The sequence below is a fragment of the Numida meleagris genome, chromosome 10, assembly GCF_002078875.1.
Source record: "Numida meleagris isolate 19003 breed g44 Domestic line chromosome 10, NumMel1.0, whole genome shotgun sequence".
Lineage (NCBI taxonomy): Eukaryota > Metazoa > Chordata > Aves > Galliformes > Numididae > Numida > Numida meleagris.
The window spans coordinates 15,976,793-15,994,729 of NC_034418.1; the positions used below are offsets into that span (position 1 = coordinate 15,976,793).

General features: G+C 36.0%; 1 protein-coding gene across 9 annotated transcripts in view; it reads left to right on the forward strand.

Annotated features, from left to right (window-relative positions):
• The window catches only part of CDH13 (cadherin 13), a 449,261-nt gene that overhangs the window by 302,760 nt on the left and 128,564 nt on the right, over nucleotides 1-17,937 (forward strand). For 8 of the 9 annotated variants that reach the window (XM_021408564.1, XM_021408562.1, XM_021408556.1 and 5 more), the window contains one exon: nucleotides 7,094-7,272. In XM_021408564.1, the coding sequence (XP_021264239.1) occupies nucleotides 7,094-7,272 (179 nt within the window). Of the gene's footprint in view, nucleotides 1-7,093; nucleotides 7,273-8,113; nucleotides 9,258-17,937 lie in introns of those variants that run through there. The other variant, XM_021408565.1, reaches the window with a different exon arrangement.

The window sequence follows — 17,937 nt, forward strand, 5'->3', positions numbered from 1 at the left end:
AAGAAAACATTTGGATTATAAAGCAGAGATAAGTTAAAGCCTAGTAGAATATACGTATATTTTAGGAAGCTTTCTGCGTAGCTATTCCAGACTATAAAGTTTGTGTCTGCATTTAAACAGCTGAAATCAAATTGGGATGATTGTGAGCAATTCCAATTTCTCATGGATGTTGGAAAACAGCATGGTGAATTGGAGTCATGAGCACCTCTAACAAAGTATTTCAGCTGTCAAACAGTTCAGATCAAAGGCCTGAGTAAATTCAAAGGTCACTCTAGGCAGGAGCTGTCAGGTTTTGGACGTTTTACCTATGAAAGTTTTATAAGAGTTGGGGGAAAGAACTAAGCATCCTCTGTCTCCACTCATGTGGTGACAGGCTACAGGGTAGCTGGCTATTTTTTGGCTATTTTAGGATTTGAGCTAGCTTTCCGGCTGCTGTTTGCCAAATGTATTCATCATGATGATAAGTCACGTAGGGATTGTGGAAATGTCTTCATTTGAGGTTTTCAGGCTAAAGACGCCAGTATTCAGTATCTTTTCAAGAATGGTCCTGCATTGTTTTTAGGGAGCTGAATTCAGTGGTATTTTAATGTCTCATGTGGTCTTTATTTCCTGTGATTTTCTGACTGACATCTTGTGCTAGCTAAGCTCCAGGGAGAAATGTGGCTCCCGTGCTTTCTGAGTGTGTCTAGGGCTGAATCCTCTTCTTTGTGTGCTGGATAGCTATTCTGTTGCTCATAAATCATTGTTCTGTCATATTCACCTGCTGTGTGATGTTCAATGCGTATCATCTTTTACATTAAACCTTTCACTTCAAGAGAATGTGTTATATTGCTTTATGAGTTATGTTATCTGACACGTAAGATTATGTTATGAATTGGCAGTTAGAATATTAGAACGGTGGGACTTTTTATAGCTTATGGTCATGATCCAGGAAGTAATTCGTGCCTTTTCTTAATAGACTTTACTGGTCAAAAGGGAACCAAACATGGGAGTGCTGTGTTTTTGCTGCTATTACAGAGGTTAGATAGAATCCTATTTGGGAAAATATATCTGGCTTAGAAAATGGTTTTGTCCGTGTTGCGTAACTTCAACTAATGCAAATTCACTTACTGTCATTTCATATATATCAATGTCTAGCCTGTAGTTGCAGATACCTGAAAGCTCTTAATATTGTTTTCAGTCACATGTCTCTCTACCCTGTGGTATATCTAGAGACAATATTAGATATAACTCATTCTCAAAAAGCCCCAAACAGCAGTGAGTAAGTTCTTCTATCAAAACAGCTGTATTATTCTTGAGAAAAGTTGTGTTAGTATTGCTAATGATCATCTGGCCCATACATCTTTACTATCTTGTCATGATGTTCAACAAAGAATCTCCCATTATTTCTTCTTTAATTTGCATTCTTTCTGGCCACGTTAGCTCTCTATAGAAAGCAGCCATTCTTCACAGTTCTTCATCTCTATTTAACATCACTGAAGTTTCTTTTCTGTATGAACAGCAATTTGTTATTTGTTCCACATCTGAGATTTAACTAGTCCATCTCTCCACTTCTGTTGACTGCAACATGTTGGCATACATGGTGTGCTGATCAGCGATGCCATCTAAACTCTAGCTTAGATTAGAAATTTATCCTGCGTTTGCCAGACATCTGTGTAGATGTGAAAAAGTCCTGTGGTGCAGGAAATTATTGCCCCATGCAAATTTAAGATATGCTAAAAGACCAAAGTCATTAATTCTTACTAAATGTCTTCTCTATTGAGAAAAGCCTTCCAGTTTTTAATAACATGTGTAAGTTAATAACTGTAGCTGCAATTCAAATGTGCTAGATTGGAGACATAATAGGCCTTTCTTCTTATATTTGTTTTGCTTCCCTGGGGCTTGTTGTCTTTAAAGTACAAAATGACAGTCAAATCTAATTAGTTATGATAGGTGTAGGAGTCAGGAGGCTTTTCTCCTTTGCTTCACATTCTGAAAGTTGTTGGATTTATTTCTGCAGCAATAGATGTAAAGTGCTTTAGGGATGCTAAGAACCTTCTCGTTTCCTTCCTTCTTCTCATTTTCTGCTCTCCTTCTTGGGTTAAAATAGCTTTTTTTCTTAAAAGTATACTGTTGTGCAGCTGATTATTTTTGATATATGGAGGCACATCTGAACTTTTTAAGAACTTGTAAATAGAGTTCAGCAAACTAATTATATTATGAACAGATATTTTTCTTTCTGTAGTACATGCATAAGACATTTAGTGAACTGAACATACGGTGAGACGCAAAAACAGTGCAACTCACCAGTCCAAAGACTTCTAGCTCTGTAACTCTGATAAAATCTTTCAGTCCTTCAATTGGATAATATTTTAAGGTTAGTACTGAGTCATCATCTAAGACACTCGCTCACATACTCCAGTTCTTTTCGTAAATTCATTAGTTTTAATCACAGTGTATTGCACTTAGATGTAGAGAAATAACCAGAAGAGATTCATCTGAACTGTGTGAAAAAGCTACCAATCCCTGTGTTTTGCCAGATAAGACCTTTGAAAGTAACATCTCAGTAAATGTTCAGTAAGTCATGTTGAAATACAGAACTAGAAATGGCTGTATTGCTCTGTAAGACCCCACTAAAACCATAGACCTGAGAACAACGTGTATTGGTATATAATTGGTATTGGTGAATGACAAAACCTACTGCTTCACCAGCTGAGTGGGAATAGGATGTAGAATAGTTGCCCACTGCGTAAAAACCGCAGAAGGAATTGGGCGCCAAGTCCTCAGCCAGCCTGGCAGCTGAATATAAAAACAAAATATTTAAGAAAAAAAAGAAAAGATGGAGCTTTTGGTAGTAATTTTATCAATTTACAGAACTTCTCCCAGTGTTCTCTTGGCATCTTGACAGTCAAAAAAAAAAAAAGGGGTGAGGGAATGGGGGGCAGGGAAAAAAAAAGAAAGGTTACGAAGTAAAACAACAGCTTCTCCCAAGAAACCATCTGCTCCAATCACCACAAAATTGTGCAAGCGTTTTGCTTTACCTCTTAATGCCTAAGGGGAGGTTTTTGCCAATACTTCCAAGCTGACTTACAGGCCAAATGTGCAATCAACAGATGGATAGCTGCAGCATTTGAAACAATGACTTGTCTAGTGGAATATGTGCTGGATCGATGAGGAACAAGGAGGTGCAAGCAGAGGATTTGAGAGATTATGGTTATAGTTAAACTGCCCAGAGGGTGTGACAAATAAAGTGTGAATACTGACACACACTGTGGAATAACTGTACCTTCTCTGGGAGAGACTGCCTCAGTGAATATCTGTGCATCAGCAGCAGAACTCGAAAGTTGCTGATTTTGCAGACATTTGTTCCTCAGCTTGATAAGTTAATATATATTGTTTAACATGATAATGTAGCAAGCTGTTGTTTTGTAGTTTGAAAGCCAGCTGCGTTTGATTGATGCCAGGAATGGAAGTATTTATAAAATGACACTGAATTAGAAGTAGTCAGTTTATGGGTCTGGGGAAATGAATCTTTTATGAAGAATAAAACTTTATGATGAAGAAGTAATACTGAGGAAGCATGCGTCTTGATTTAAACACTTTTGGACCGGATACGTGTTGTAGAGCCTTTTAAAATAAAAGTTAGTACGGCTGCATTTTAAGGAATCAGATCTCTAAATGTAGCCTTTGTGGGGGCCCATCCTAAATGTATGGTCACGTGCACTCTCTGCAAACACCCTAACAGTCAAATTCCTACCTGGAAATACAGTTGTCTGACTTCTACAAAAGATCCCTGGAATATGTTTTAACTCCTGGTTTAAAGCTGCTGTGATTTTTTTTTTTTTGAGGTGCCAACTCATTCTAATTTCTGCATGTGTGAGGGCTTTTGTTTCTTCTGATGGAATAAAATAGGTACCACCATGCTTTGAAATGAATGGACAACACTGAATTCTGGTTTGTTTGCAAACATGCGTATGAGACCAAGACTGTAAAAGAGATGTTTCTGAGTACAGGCCATTCTCAGCATGGCTGTAGAAGCAGAGTACCAATTTTCAACTCAGTGCAAGGTTTCCTTGTTATATTTAGCAGCGCCATTTGACTTTGGTTATTGGAGTGGCGAACGCATATAGGTGATATTTAAAGAGTCATAATTCTTTGTGCTGATGTTCATGAACCAAAAACAGATACAACCTTATACAGGCTGTAATAATGTATAATGACATCTAACAAGAAGTTTTATATGGGTTTTTACATCTGTTATGTGGACTTGTGAGAATAGAATAACTTTTGCTTAAGCACATCTGCTGCCTTGATGGTTAGCTAGGTACTAATATCTCAAACCTTAGAGGCAAGATAGAAACAAATGGAACTAATTATCTGCTTCTTTCCTACTGGGACTAACATGTCTATGCAAAAAGATGTAAAAGCCAGTTTTTTAGAGTGGCTGAATTTTTTATTTTTTTCTCTCTGCAGCAAAGGAATGATTACATGGAATAAGATAATGTCCAGTGAATAGAAAGGTTAAAGAACTTCAGCTGGCAAAATCAGAATTGGAGTCAGCCACTGTATCAAGCCAGTTTTATGCTGGAGTAACTAGAGATTTGTGGATTTACATCAGATTGATTTTAAAATCTGTATGTGCAGTCTTATCGTTAGAAATATTTCAGTAAAACTGTCTAAAACAACTGTGTAAATAAGATTTCCATCTGAGTGTGTAATTTCAATTGTATTCTAAATCCCTGCTGAATAACTCATCCAGTAGATTAATAATGGTAGGAATTTACATTTATTCAAAATACAGTCTAATGTATTTGAAGAGCATAGCATCCCATTAAATTGTGCTTTTCGAGGAGAAGCCATACATTCAATATCATTGAATTTCACATGTATTTGAGCACTCTTTAAGATCCCTTGAAGATTTGCTTTATTTATTTCAGTGAAGCCTTGTGACTCGGGAGACCTTTGTGAAAAATGCTATCTAACATGAAAATAAATAATCATCTTCAAATGCAATAAATACATTTGAAAAAAGTACACCTGCATGTCAGAAGTTCCCCATTCTTGTGAAAAGAGATGAATACTCATCCTTCAAAGTAGAAAGACGTTATTTTTTCTTTTTTTCTTCTGAAGAAGTCTCAAACAAAGTAGTTGAAAATATCAGGGCTGGGATCATCTTGTAATATTGGAAAACATGGCATGGCATCCGGTGCCAAGCTTCTTTTTGAGCTGTCTGACCTTTAATCACTGGTGAATAAAACCAACGTGCTGTCAGAAATGTTCTATTTCTCTAGGGGGTAGCTCTGCCTGTTGTAGCAATGAAGCAAAACCTTTGAGAGCTTATACTCAAGGTCACTACAAGAGCCAATGCTTTATACTCAAAGAAGCATACAGCAGAAAAGCTAAAAAGAAACATTATCTAAACATGACAGTTGTGCTTAACACCGAGGAAATTGTTGTTTCAGTCTATTAATTATTTGGTTTTGTTTATATCTTGACCACAGTATTTCACTTCATTTGATTTTAAGTAAGCTGTGCTGGAAGACCTTCACAAGGAAGAGAAACTCGCTGCTTATCATCATAGATGAAGAATAAATACTTATTTCTGTTCTGTAGGCAGTGTAATGACTTAGGCCTTGTCTGTACTAGAAAGTTTTAATCCAGTGTAGTTATTCTGGCGCAAAAGACAGTGGATGCTGTGGACGGATTGTGTAGTCTTACATATTCAGTATGAAATGAAAATGTTGTATTTGAAATTTGTTTCATCGTGATGTTTTAAAGATACGATTGTCTACTGAAAGTCAGTGAGAGAAAGAGAGCTACTACAGGAGAATTGAACTCTAACAAAGAGTTATAATTAACTTTGACATTGTGGTTCGTGTGTTAAATGATACGTTTTCAATGCTAAGGTACTTAAATGGAAATTGGATAGCTGATGGAATTTGATTAAATTGTTTTGGTTGAGATTTTTAGGCAAAAGAGCGAATACTCCCTTTCCTTTCCTATTTGTATAAGGTTTATTAATATCTTTTGCATTAATTTGTTGCGTAACTTGGATTCGCTGTTGAAACTAGTTTGCTGACTTCATCATGACTTTTCTGTTCATTAGGATTTTATTCTTTGTTCAGGCCAATATTACTGGAAACGCTTTAGTTCTGGTGTGATTATATGTTGCTTCTAGTTAGATTTAAAAACAAACAAAAAGCTTGTAATGTTCATACCTATAGATTGATTAAAAAATCATAATGGTCTAGGGGTATTGCAGGGTTGAGCCCCACTGTCTAATTACTTCCTTTCATTGCTTCCCACAACACAAAGCAAATGCTGTGATAAAACTCTGTCACCTCTGGTGTGCCTGTCCGAAAGAGAGGATAAGACTTGATCTTGTGATGTGGGAGTATGTGCTCTGATAGTTAACAAGAATATTGGCAGCTCCTCAGCTGTCCGTATATTAACCATGGTATAGAAGAATATTTTTTTCTCTTTAAATCATTTAAGATTCTGTGCAGTCAGTGGCATCCACCCTGTTGCTCTCTATAACAGAACTGTACACTATAGCATTTTTGTAATACAAACAACTTCAGCACTCTGAAGATAGCCAAGCAATAGAGTGTTCAGAGTGATGCAGTAAGCCCAGGAGGATGTTCAAATTAGAATTCTGTAAGCTTTAGTCATGATAAAATTTGTCATATTGGCAGAAGGCTTAAAATGTCCAACCAATTTTGAAACAGTGCAAAACTGCAGAAACCGCATGTAGAGACCTGTTATTTCAGCACTGCTTCAGCATTTTCACCAAGGAGATCCTGTAGACTTTATACCCAAAGAATTTAAAGCGTGGTAGATGCTTGTGATGTTATTTATGTGGGCAGCAACTAAGTACACAAATATGACGGGGTGTTTCTGTTAGTCATTTGTTTGCTGCAAACCAGAAACATTAGTTTTTGTTAGCGTAGCAGTAAGTAAAAGTAGGAAAAATGCAATTACAAAGTATAATACGAAACTACTTAACAGTCCTGATGAGGTAGGTGTTGTGTATTTGTCTGTTTTTTGTGTCTGAAAGGAGTACGCTAAATGTGCTTACTAACTGCGTTCTGTTGTCTGTCCACCTTTCCCTTAGGAACAACTGTGATGCGGATGACAGCATTTGATGCTGATGACGCTAGCACAGACAATGCTCTCCTGCGGTACAACATCCTCAAACAGACACCTACCAAACCTTCCCCAAATATGTTCTATATTGACCCCGAAAAGGGAGATATTGTCACAGTGGTGTCACCTGTACTGCTGGATCGTGAGGTAAGTTTCCTATCACCAGCTGATGTCCTAATGTTTGTGCTTATAACCTTTTTTGAACGACAAAATATTCTGAGTACTGTGAAGATGGAGGTTTCAATGGTCAACTGTGAGGAGTCTTTCATAGTGTTCTTTTTATTTCTTATTTTGGTGAAATACATTATATGCTGTGGTCACTGTTTATGAATCTAATGGTGCTTCACTGATGGGCAAGACAGTTAGTGTTGGCTAATAAGAACAAAGATCCCCAAAATAAATGAAGATCAATCCTGAGTAACCAATTAGCTATTTGACAACAGAAGAAATAAAAGGCTTCATTGTGTGTATGGCTTGCTATGAGATTAAAATATCAAATTGTAACAAAGTCTTTTCTGGAAGTTTGGTTTTTTTGAGAGGACTTAATGGAATAATTAATGTAGTACTCTATACTTAGTACACCACAAAAGTACGAGAGGCAGCTCTCCAAGTCACCAGCTGTTGGGATGCCTGCACTTCCCACCAAGCAGAGCAGCCACGAATTAGCAGGATTTTAGGCTTCTGAGTGCCAAACCAGTATCCACCCAGCTAGGAAACTGGAAGCAACCAGTGCTCTGTGAGAAGAAAGGAATAATAAAGGGACAGACACATAGTGTTAAGACAAAATAGCATAGTGACAAAATCTGTGTTGATTACTGGTCATTAACATTACAAGAATGTGAACTGAAGGCAAAGAACGTGTAGTTATTAATCATTTCAGGTTCAGAAGAGAATGAACTAGTAGTTATCAGAATGTCTGAGATCTGGACAATGCAATTATGACATAAATCGTTACTCTGTTAATCCAGTGGTTCTCTTAATTACATAGGGCCTGTGTGCTTTTACGGTCCTGGAGGTGGCCAGCAGTCTTGCAGTCTGCTCCAAGGAAATCCAAAGACCTGAAATCTTTACTCATCAACCTTGTTGCATTTTGAGTGTTTGTGCTGATTTCCTAAACTTGTCTTTTAAGTTGGTTAGATACAGGATTATTGAACGTTCTTTATATCCAGCATGCTGTTTATTTTAACTAGATTAAAGTGATGCTCATATATTTTAGGTGAGTAATTTTTCTGCAACTTTTTCCAGCATGAGACAGTTCTTGGGTAAAATAGATGCATATTCCCGACACAAGTTGCAGTAAAACTAAGTTCTAAGCCTGTAGATCTCTCTTCTAAGTTCAGAGGGATTTCATTTCTTTCATATTTGTGTGGCTGGCCACAGAATCATGCTAAAATTAAGTAGTATGTAATCACCACCTCTTTGCCTCAAGTTTCCCTTCTGACTTCGTTTTTTCCATCCAAAAGCTTCATTTGCTTTTCTAAAGTCACTTTAGGTATTTTTGTTCCTAATAGATAACCATTCCCAAGATTAAACCAATTTACTCAAAATTAGAAAATCAATGAAAGGGAATGAATGTGCCTGCTTTTTCTAGTATCTTCCAGAGGTCACTGGTGATTCATGAAATAATGATTCCATCTCTATATGAGAAACTTGGCCTCAACTGATCTGGTATTACAACTGAGTAGCAGATCCAGAAATCAAAATCTGAATTCTTCAAGAATTTTAATAATAGTTAATTCAGTACTTGACTTTGAATGCGAGATAGCAAACTGCAATCTTGTTGAAGTGGAAAGTAATTTTTATTGTTGCTACAAATGCCGAATGGTTTTTTGAGCCAAAATATAGGGCTGTGTAAAATTTTAACAGTAAAAACAAGTATCATCTGCTGTTAAAGTCCATTCCAATACTGACTTGTCAAGTGAAAGGCTTCATAAAAAGTTTTGTTTCTTCTCAAGATGTTATACTGTGTTCTGTCATCTTTCTGGGTTCAGCGTCTTCTCCCACTTCCTACTTGTGTATGTTATGTGAATGGACTGGTTGCCATGCATTCTTTCTTGTAACCATCCATATGTAAAAATGTTCAACATCTATTTTTAATCATAAAAATAGTTCTTGGGACAAGTGGCCTAATGATTCTGTTCTGAACAATTCTGGGTACCAACATAATCTTGATTCTATAAATAATTTAGGTATTTCATATATATATATAGCTCATGAAATTGAATTACTGTGAAAGCATTGTCTGCCTTGGATACAGAGAGACAGGAGTTGCAACTGGAGGAGAATATCTCTGTCTAGCTACCGCTTAGGGATAAAGGTATGTGCGTGTCACTGCCTTTGGAAAAAATGATTTGCCACTCTTCTGTAGAATATCAGCTGATATTACTGCCTTATGTTTCCTCTGGTGAACCTTTGCAGTTCTTAAAGGCTATTTATCAGAACCTTCTGTGAAGTGCATCATAGAAAGATGGGAAAAAGAAATGCTCTTTTCTCTGTAAATCTTGGTAGTAGGTATAAGAACAGGGGACAAAAAACGTAAATGGAGGCATTAAATGATAGATCAGGAAAGCATCCCATGATCAGCTCGCCTATTCCCTTCAGCTCCTAACCTTCTTTTGTCATCATCTTAGCAAATAATGTGTTATAATATGTATGGTTTTCCATTAACTCCTTGGAGAAGCAAGTGAATGTGGACAACACAGCTGGTCCTTTGTGATGATTGTGATTGTAGTCAGCAGTACTGTTAGGTAACTGGGTGTAGCTCATAAAGGCACACATGGATTTTATATGGGGAGATTTCTGCCGGAGAATTTCAGAAACTGAGGGGGAGGGAGGGGAAGGTTCTGATAATCTAATGAATCATGATTGTAAATTCAAACAGCAACTTCTCTTAGATTTTACTTAAAATTCAGTGTGGGTCAGTTGCTTGTGATTTTTTCCATCTTTTGTTAGCTGTATTTATTTTGTTTGAATCATAAAAACTAGTACCAGTCAAAAGGGGATTAACTTCAGTTATTCCTACTAAGTGTACTGTTTAAAGCCATATTAGCCCCAGGCTGAGAAGCTGAATTACAGTAAAGTTTCTCAAGGATGGGCAATAGAGAAGGTTAAAAAAAAAAAACAAAAAAAAACTGTTGTGCATTAATCATAAGTATATGCATCAAAATTGGTATAAACTGTTCAAAGCATGCTAAGATACTGATTGAAGTTGCTCATTTTTTCCATCTCTTCTCATAATTTTAACCTTAGGTTTTCTTATGCTTTGGACAACTTTCAATGCCATTTAAGACAAATCAACAGCATTGAAGTTGTTTGGTGCTTTTTGTAAGTTTTGTATTAATATGATTTTTAACTATAGTTTCTTTAATGTTTGTGTGTCCAGGAAAGCAGGAAATGGGGTTTATTACCCAATACGAGATACTGAGATTTGCCTGATGCCTGGCATCTCCAAGTTTTGAGCATACTGTACAGTTCATATTATTTTTTAAACACTTCAGCATTTTCAGAGCAGTTGCCATGAAAGAGCTTCAGAAATTTTTGTTTCAGTGGAAAGAATAAAAAGGCTTTTACCATGAAGTAAAACAAAGTTTGGGCATCTAGAGAGCTTAGTTTTTATATCTGATTAAATATATGTGGGAGAATCACAACATGGATAAGTAAACATCTGGGCTGACAATAAAGATAAGGAGACAAAAAACAAACTTTTTTTCTGGTAATATTTTAAGATTAAATGTGAATTCTAGGTAGATGCTTTTTAAAACAAAAAGGGGGGGGAAAAATGGACTAGTTTCTGGTGAACTTCAGGCTGCGTCTGTTTGTTCTTCTAGCTACCCAGGACTGGTTTAAAATGAAGACAATTTTATTAAGTTCCTATAGGCCTTCAGAATTTGTTGTTCTATGACTTGCAGTTATTAGGCTTCCTGCTAAACTGGGTGTGTGGAGATAGGAACACTTCAGGTGTGATAAGTGTCCTCTCTTTCAAACACTTTACCGAAGATGTTCCCTTATAAGGCAGCAGAAGGAATCTGTAGAGTGAAAATCATTGCACTCGTTCTTTTTAGGATTGTTTTCTTTCTACAACAGAAAGGAGTTCTCAGCTCTTTTCTTTGTGTTGCTTGTCAGATCTCCTACTTAGCTATTTTATCTTCATTGTTCAGAAGGTATGTAGGGTGTGATGCAGTATCAACACTTTGTGAAATAAGAAGATGCATCTTAGGATCTTACAGCCAGACTCAGCTTTCATGAATAAGGGTTTTCCATCATCTTCAATATTTGGAGACAGTTCTTGATTGCTCAGCAAGTTTGAATGGATGTTTAATTTAGCACAGATTCACAACATTGGATCTATTTCCATAGTATCCTTATCAAGTATAAAAGTGTGAAATGAAAAGCTAGTTCCCTCTGTTATGCCAAAAAAAAAAAAGCATATCTAGACATCCCACATTACATCCACCAAGGTGCAGTGTGCTTTTGATTCCTACTGGCAGCTGCTTAGGGAAGCTGAGAGTGCTTCATGTCTCCAAAGAAAGGCTCGATGCTGTGCAGGATTTACATGATCTGAATTTTCTAGCTTATTTTCATTTATAAATTTTTGAGATTCAGAATTGTTCCCAAAAGTGCATGCTTCTCAGGGTTTGGAACTGTGTTAGTTCATCGAAAAACATTCATTTTCATTTTCAGAAGGCGTGTAATGACACATTTTTGAAGATTAATGTGTGCCTTTTTTCTTGTGGGAGTTAAGTATCCTTGAATGTGTCAGAGATACAGATGGAAGAGTGCTAGGGAGCAAATTATACCTCCAAATATCCATTGGAGAATACATTTGATCCATAGATTGAGGAGAAGGATGCCCTTTATGAAAGTGTGTGGTCTAAATGACTCTAAATAGAACACAACAGGGTAAAAAATTAAAAATTAAAGGAATCTTGAGGAAATGTCCTGAGTTTTGTACTTTAGGGATGGACAGTCCATTTCAAACGGACACTTCTTTGCAGTTGCAAGAAAAAACAAAGATTATACACAGGAGGAGAAAACACTTATATTCTTTTAGCATCAGCTCTTAAATTTCCTTTATGGAACAGTAATCAGTTTTTCTGCATTCCCACAATGCTGTTTTGCAGTGTTACAGGTGCCTGCTCAGTAGGAAAATAGCTGTATGATTTCTATAAATTTTGTGTGACTCCAAAACTACAAGAAAACTGACACCACAGTTAAGGGAAATACTTACTCTTCTGTCTGAGGAGTAATGTGCTTCTGCTTTTGATAGGAACTGCTGCACTTCATTCTGTTTAAGTTTTTAAAAAAAAGATTTTGAAATATCAGCAACATGCTGGACCATATTCTGACATGTTTTTAAACAACTCTTCTCAAGAAAACCAATTCAAGTGTTCTGTGATCGTTTGAAATTTTGGGCTGGATTCAGTTAAACAAAAATGTATATTTTTCAGTGAGACTAGCCATCAGCATGTCTGTGCAGTCATGCCACCATTTCAGTAAGCTTCTGTATATTTTACTTCTGAAACAGTCTTGGTGCATCAAGATATTGTTATTTGTATCATATATATCCTTCCCTCTCTTTATTGCTTGAAAACATGGAGCTGTGATAACATTATGCCATAAACAAGGAAACTGGAGCGACTCCAGTCCTTCCTGCTGATGCTTATGTAGATTACTAGCAATCATGTATTAGCTGACTGAGACTAAGCTCTAAGCTTTAAACAACAATTGCAACAAAAAAAGTGTGTTAGCAACTAGTAAATACCCATTCCTGTCCATACATTGATGAGTTAATGTATATTGGCAAGCAATTTTTCAAGTCAACGGCAGTCCACTGATACATATTCACCAACACGTTATGCATGAAGGAATGAATGCTTGCATAATTGTTCATCCAGTTCTGCTGTGATAAGTAAATCAAGTGTTCTTGTTGATAGAGTGCAAGTTCTCTGAAGGGAGAGCAGCAGATAATAGAAAAACCTTGTCCACTTCTGCCGATGGACACTACCCCCTTCATCCAAATTTTCCGTTTTGGAGATGCGTGTTAAGCAGTCAATATACTTATTACTTACTCGATCTAAATGCAAATGCTGAACCAACAGTGCACTCTCATTTTTAATGAAAAGATATTAATCTTTTCAGCAAATGCATTCCACATTTGATCTTCGTATTAACCTCTAAAATATTCATTTTTATTGTGGTTTGTTGGAAAATGTATACCTTGGAGCATATCGGCTCTGAGTTGGAATAATTGTATCTTTTTGTCTTGTCTTCTCTGACAGAATTCCCACTTGCACACTTTTATCTTGTTTTACAGTACAGTCAATTCCATATATCTGGACTTCAGTTTCTACGGGGGGTTGATATTTTAGTGACGGATATGGCAATATCTCATTTCTTTTCCATTTAGAATACAAGATAAACAAAGTATTCATCCTTTACTCTTGATTAATGCATTTCTTATACTATATTTTCTGATGCCTGTAAATATGGGAAGCAGCGGATCTTTGGACAGTTTTTCAGAGGTTATTCCATAATCTACTCTATCTTAATTATTAGAAAATAAGAACGGTTCCAGTGGTAATTCTAGCTCATGAATGGGCAGGGGTGGAAAGTGCTTGTTGTTGAGATATAAACTCATTTAAAGTTAAACTTATGATGAACTTTCCAGCATTTGGTCTTAAATGCCTGTAGTAGGATAGAAATTCATTCTGTGTGTCAGAATAATTCTGTTTGTTTCCTGTTATCATTTTGATGATAAAATTTCATCTATTATTTGGCTTTGAAAGAGGTTGTGCAAAAGAGATGTATAAAAATAAAACTTATATGTCATAATATAAGTGGTATCATTCAGGTTGAGAATAATAAAGTTTCCTACTGCCAGAACTTCTGAAAAAATCTTCTTTAAAAATTGTGATTTGCATAAATCTGTAGTGGAAGAATTTCTGTAAATCTTTCACTATATTGTTATTATCTGATTTTACTTTAATTCAACGTGTAGTCTGATGACGTGGAGTCTGCAGATTTTGCTTAAAAAAAAGTGAAACCAAAGCACGTCAGTAATATTGCCATTTTACTGCAAGGTTATTGGCTCTGCCCAGAAAGTAAAGATGTGTGAATGTGATTTTTCAAATGTGGAGTTCTCTGTGCTGTCTCGTGTTTTGGCTTGGGGTTTTTGTTTTTTGCTGATTTTTGTAGATGTGAAATATCATGAGTTCTCTGATGCTGATGTATTGCAGAAAGATCAAAATTATCTTCAAGGCATTTACTAAAAGTGACACAAAGAATGATATCAGCTGACCATAGATTTTGAATAGAGTTTGATAACTAACATATGTAACTGATTTGGCTAAAGTTTCATTTAAAAAAAAAAAAACACCAAATATCAGCTCTATAGATGTTTAGATATTAAAGTCTCCGTGTGTCAAATGACTAAGAGAAGAGAACTGGTAAGAAGTAAGACTTCGCAGAAATGGTAAATTACTGCCAAGGCCTGCTAAACGATGGTGCGTGTTCTAGGAGTACAAAGGGCCCAACAGTGGCTGAAGTTCAACTACAACAGCAGTTAGTAAAATCATTTCATGTATTTTGTAGATGTCTGGATCAGTGTCAGTTCAGAATAGAGAGAATTGGAGGGGCCAAAAGATAAGGGGAATCTGAAAGATCCACACTTTCCATGTCTTCCATTTTTTCTTCGGGCTAAGGAATATGACTACAAAGTTAGAAGCGTCTATCAGTTAATCCCAGTACGCTCTCCTTTTCTGCAAATATTTCTAGTTTCTAGGCTGGTTTTGCTATACTGCAGTTAATCCTTTTAAAGAAAGTTTTCTATCATAAATTCAGATTTTTGCATCAAGTATCAGTACTTTTGGACTGCTTATTTCTTAAGAGAGCAAAAAGGAGGGGATCTGAAATGAACCAGTTTACAACCTGCATGGCTCAAGCAGAGTTCACACTGAAAAGAAAATGGAGTTACTTCATAGTCACTATGGGGGTAATTTCCTAGCTATACCAGAGTAGCAGCTCAGACTACTTGGTACTCTACAACAGAGACCTCAGAGATGGTTCAGGAGAGAAAGCTTTTTGTGCTTTAATACAAAAATCAATATACTCTTTTCTCAAAATACAGTAAAGCTTAGTAAATGAGTCATTAACAGCTCCATCTTTAGTCAAGACCAGTGTCAAATACATGCCTATGTATTCAGTGCTGTCTGGAGCACCTCATAAACCTCATATTGTTGTAAATTCACTAAAAAAATATTTGTTTGTAAGCTATGTTGATAGCTTGGCACAGGAGGGAATTACCCAATGCCAGAAATTAAGATTACACAATGGTCATGTTCCCAAGAGCAAACAAAGAAAACACTTAAAATTTAGTACCAAAATGAATCTAGTTATTAACTGTGGTTTGTGTCTAGATTATGTTCTCCTTCCTTCTTTCCACTAGCAAATTCAGATTTCCCAGTGATGTTATTGTGAAATAATTCCTGTAGTATCAGTGGGTCATTACTTCTGATTTCCCCAAATGCCAGTCAAATAGTAGTTTATCATTCTCACTGTGTTCTTTCAGTTTCTGTAATACATTAGGAAGTATTTCTCTATGTAGCTGTATCAGCATCCTATAGTCCTTAGTTTGTAGTATTGAAATACATAAAGTATTCAAAGCTTAAAAAAAAAAAAGCAATAACAAACCACAAGCACCATTACCTCTTATTATGTGCATGGAAACATTTCAGAAGCTCAAAACCTAAAGCATAAATGAACTCATGCAATCATATGGTTGACTGCTGTGGAATTAGAAAATATCACCTTACCAAAGAAAAGTTAGTCTTCATGTGCGTTATGTACTTCTTTGATATGGTTATGAAAGATCTCCATATGATTTTTTTCCACTTGCTGGAAGATGCCTGAATTCTGTCAGTGCTCAAAATGCTGTTTTCTAAGCATATAATTCAGTTTTGCTGATTACTTTTTACGTTTTGCTTTTGACATCTTCAATGTGTTCTGTCTCGTAGAATGGAAGTTTACTTATTTTTTCATGGCAAACTAAATTTCCTTGAGTGGAAATCTATAAAGCATCCTTCTCCCTGCAGAACAAGTATAAGCTGATGCCTTCAGGACCAAATATAAATCGCTCCTAAGAGAAGATATTGCTCACTCAAAAGTGATTTGTAAACACTTTAGTGTTAGTGTCGTATTATACCTCCATTTTTAAATAGATAACTCCATCTAAAATATGAACTCTGCTATGTAAGTTGATGGTACCGTGGAGCGGTATTTTATGAATGTGGACTTTTCTTTTAAGACATATAGTATGTGATGAACTTAGGCTGTTTCCTGACAGTACGGACTTCATAATTTTTAGAATATTGGACCACAGCCTGCCCTGGACATGATGTTATTTTCAACATAGTATGGAAAATACTTACCCTCTTAATTTCTCTTTATAGCATTTCTACTGGGACATTGCCTTGTATAAAGTTGGGAAGTGTGCTTAGACCAGGCAATGTGTACGCTGCAGGTGAAGTGGGATGTATGGCAACGGTGGTTGGGGAGAAGAATTAGAGTCTTTGAAATGGGGGGAAATGCTATAGATTGTTATTATTCAGTTTCAAAGGCCCTAGAATCTGGCCTTTGTTTCTGCAGTGAAGAGGGGGAAAGTAAATTTTATTCCAAATGTATTTCAATTTAATAAACATCTGTCATGTATATTTAAAACTGCCATTTCAGGATTGTAATTATATCATCTGAAAATAAGTCCTTCTCAAAAGAGAATTGAAGTGACAAGCTGAAGAAAATGAAACATGACATTGCTTGTTCTCCTTTCGTCCTACAGCTAAAATTTAAATTAAGTTTCTTCTTGTCAGAAAGTATTTTAATTGGAAATTATTTTTGATTGCAATTTTCAGAGAGGGATGGGATTCTTCTAGTACGTATACAGGAGTTGTTAAGTGTCTCCATGATATTTAATAAATTAGTTGCAGATATTTTAAGTAATTGACAGACATACTGGTAATCCTAAAGAAAGTTCACCAATTAAAAATGGATATAAAGATTTTGACCTTTTTTTGTTGTTCCTTTGCATATAGTCATGTTGTGTCTGATGTCTAGCTATAGTTTGTTTCTTGTTGGGAGAAATGAATATTTGGTATTAGCAGTATCTGGACTGTAGAATTAGGCTGTTTAAGTTTATTGCTGAATTTCTCTTCTAAAAATCCTGAATAAAAGTTATGGAGTCATATTCTTACGGGAGGCACACATTTCAATAGCCTTCTAAGTTCATTTGCAGTCATTCTTCAGTCCTTTAATGAACTAAAAGGGCCTAATTAAATTCTTTTCCTATATACTTTCATTTTCAGCTTTCAAACCTTCTTCTTTGCGTTTCTCTGTAATATCTTAATCTAAATTTCACAGAGGACAATGGTGCTTATGCCTTGACCATCATACATGTTGGCTTTCAGTGCTGAGACTGTATGAGTCAATCTGTAGAGATAGAATGTAGATTTTTGCCCTAATATCACTGTTCCTAGTATCACTAGTATCATTATTTCTGAATTGACGTAAATGATTTTTTTAAAGCCTGATTCAGCTGTTACCAGATGGTGAAGCACCAGCAGGGTATAGGAATGCAGCTCTAAATAGCTAACAATATAGGTAATAGTTTTGTAGAAGTTGCACTTCATAGAGTATACAGTTCTGCTTCATAATAGGAAGACTTTGGGATTATTAAAAAAAATTTACAGAGCTGAAGCATTTGTTAAATCGACATTTATATTAGCGTTTGTACTTGACTCCGTGCATAAAACTCCTGGACAG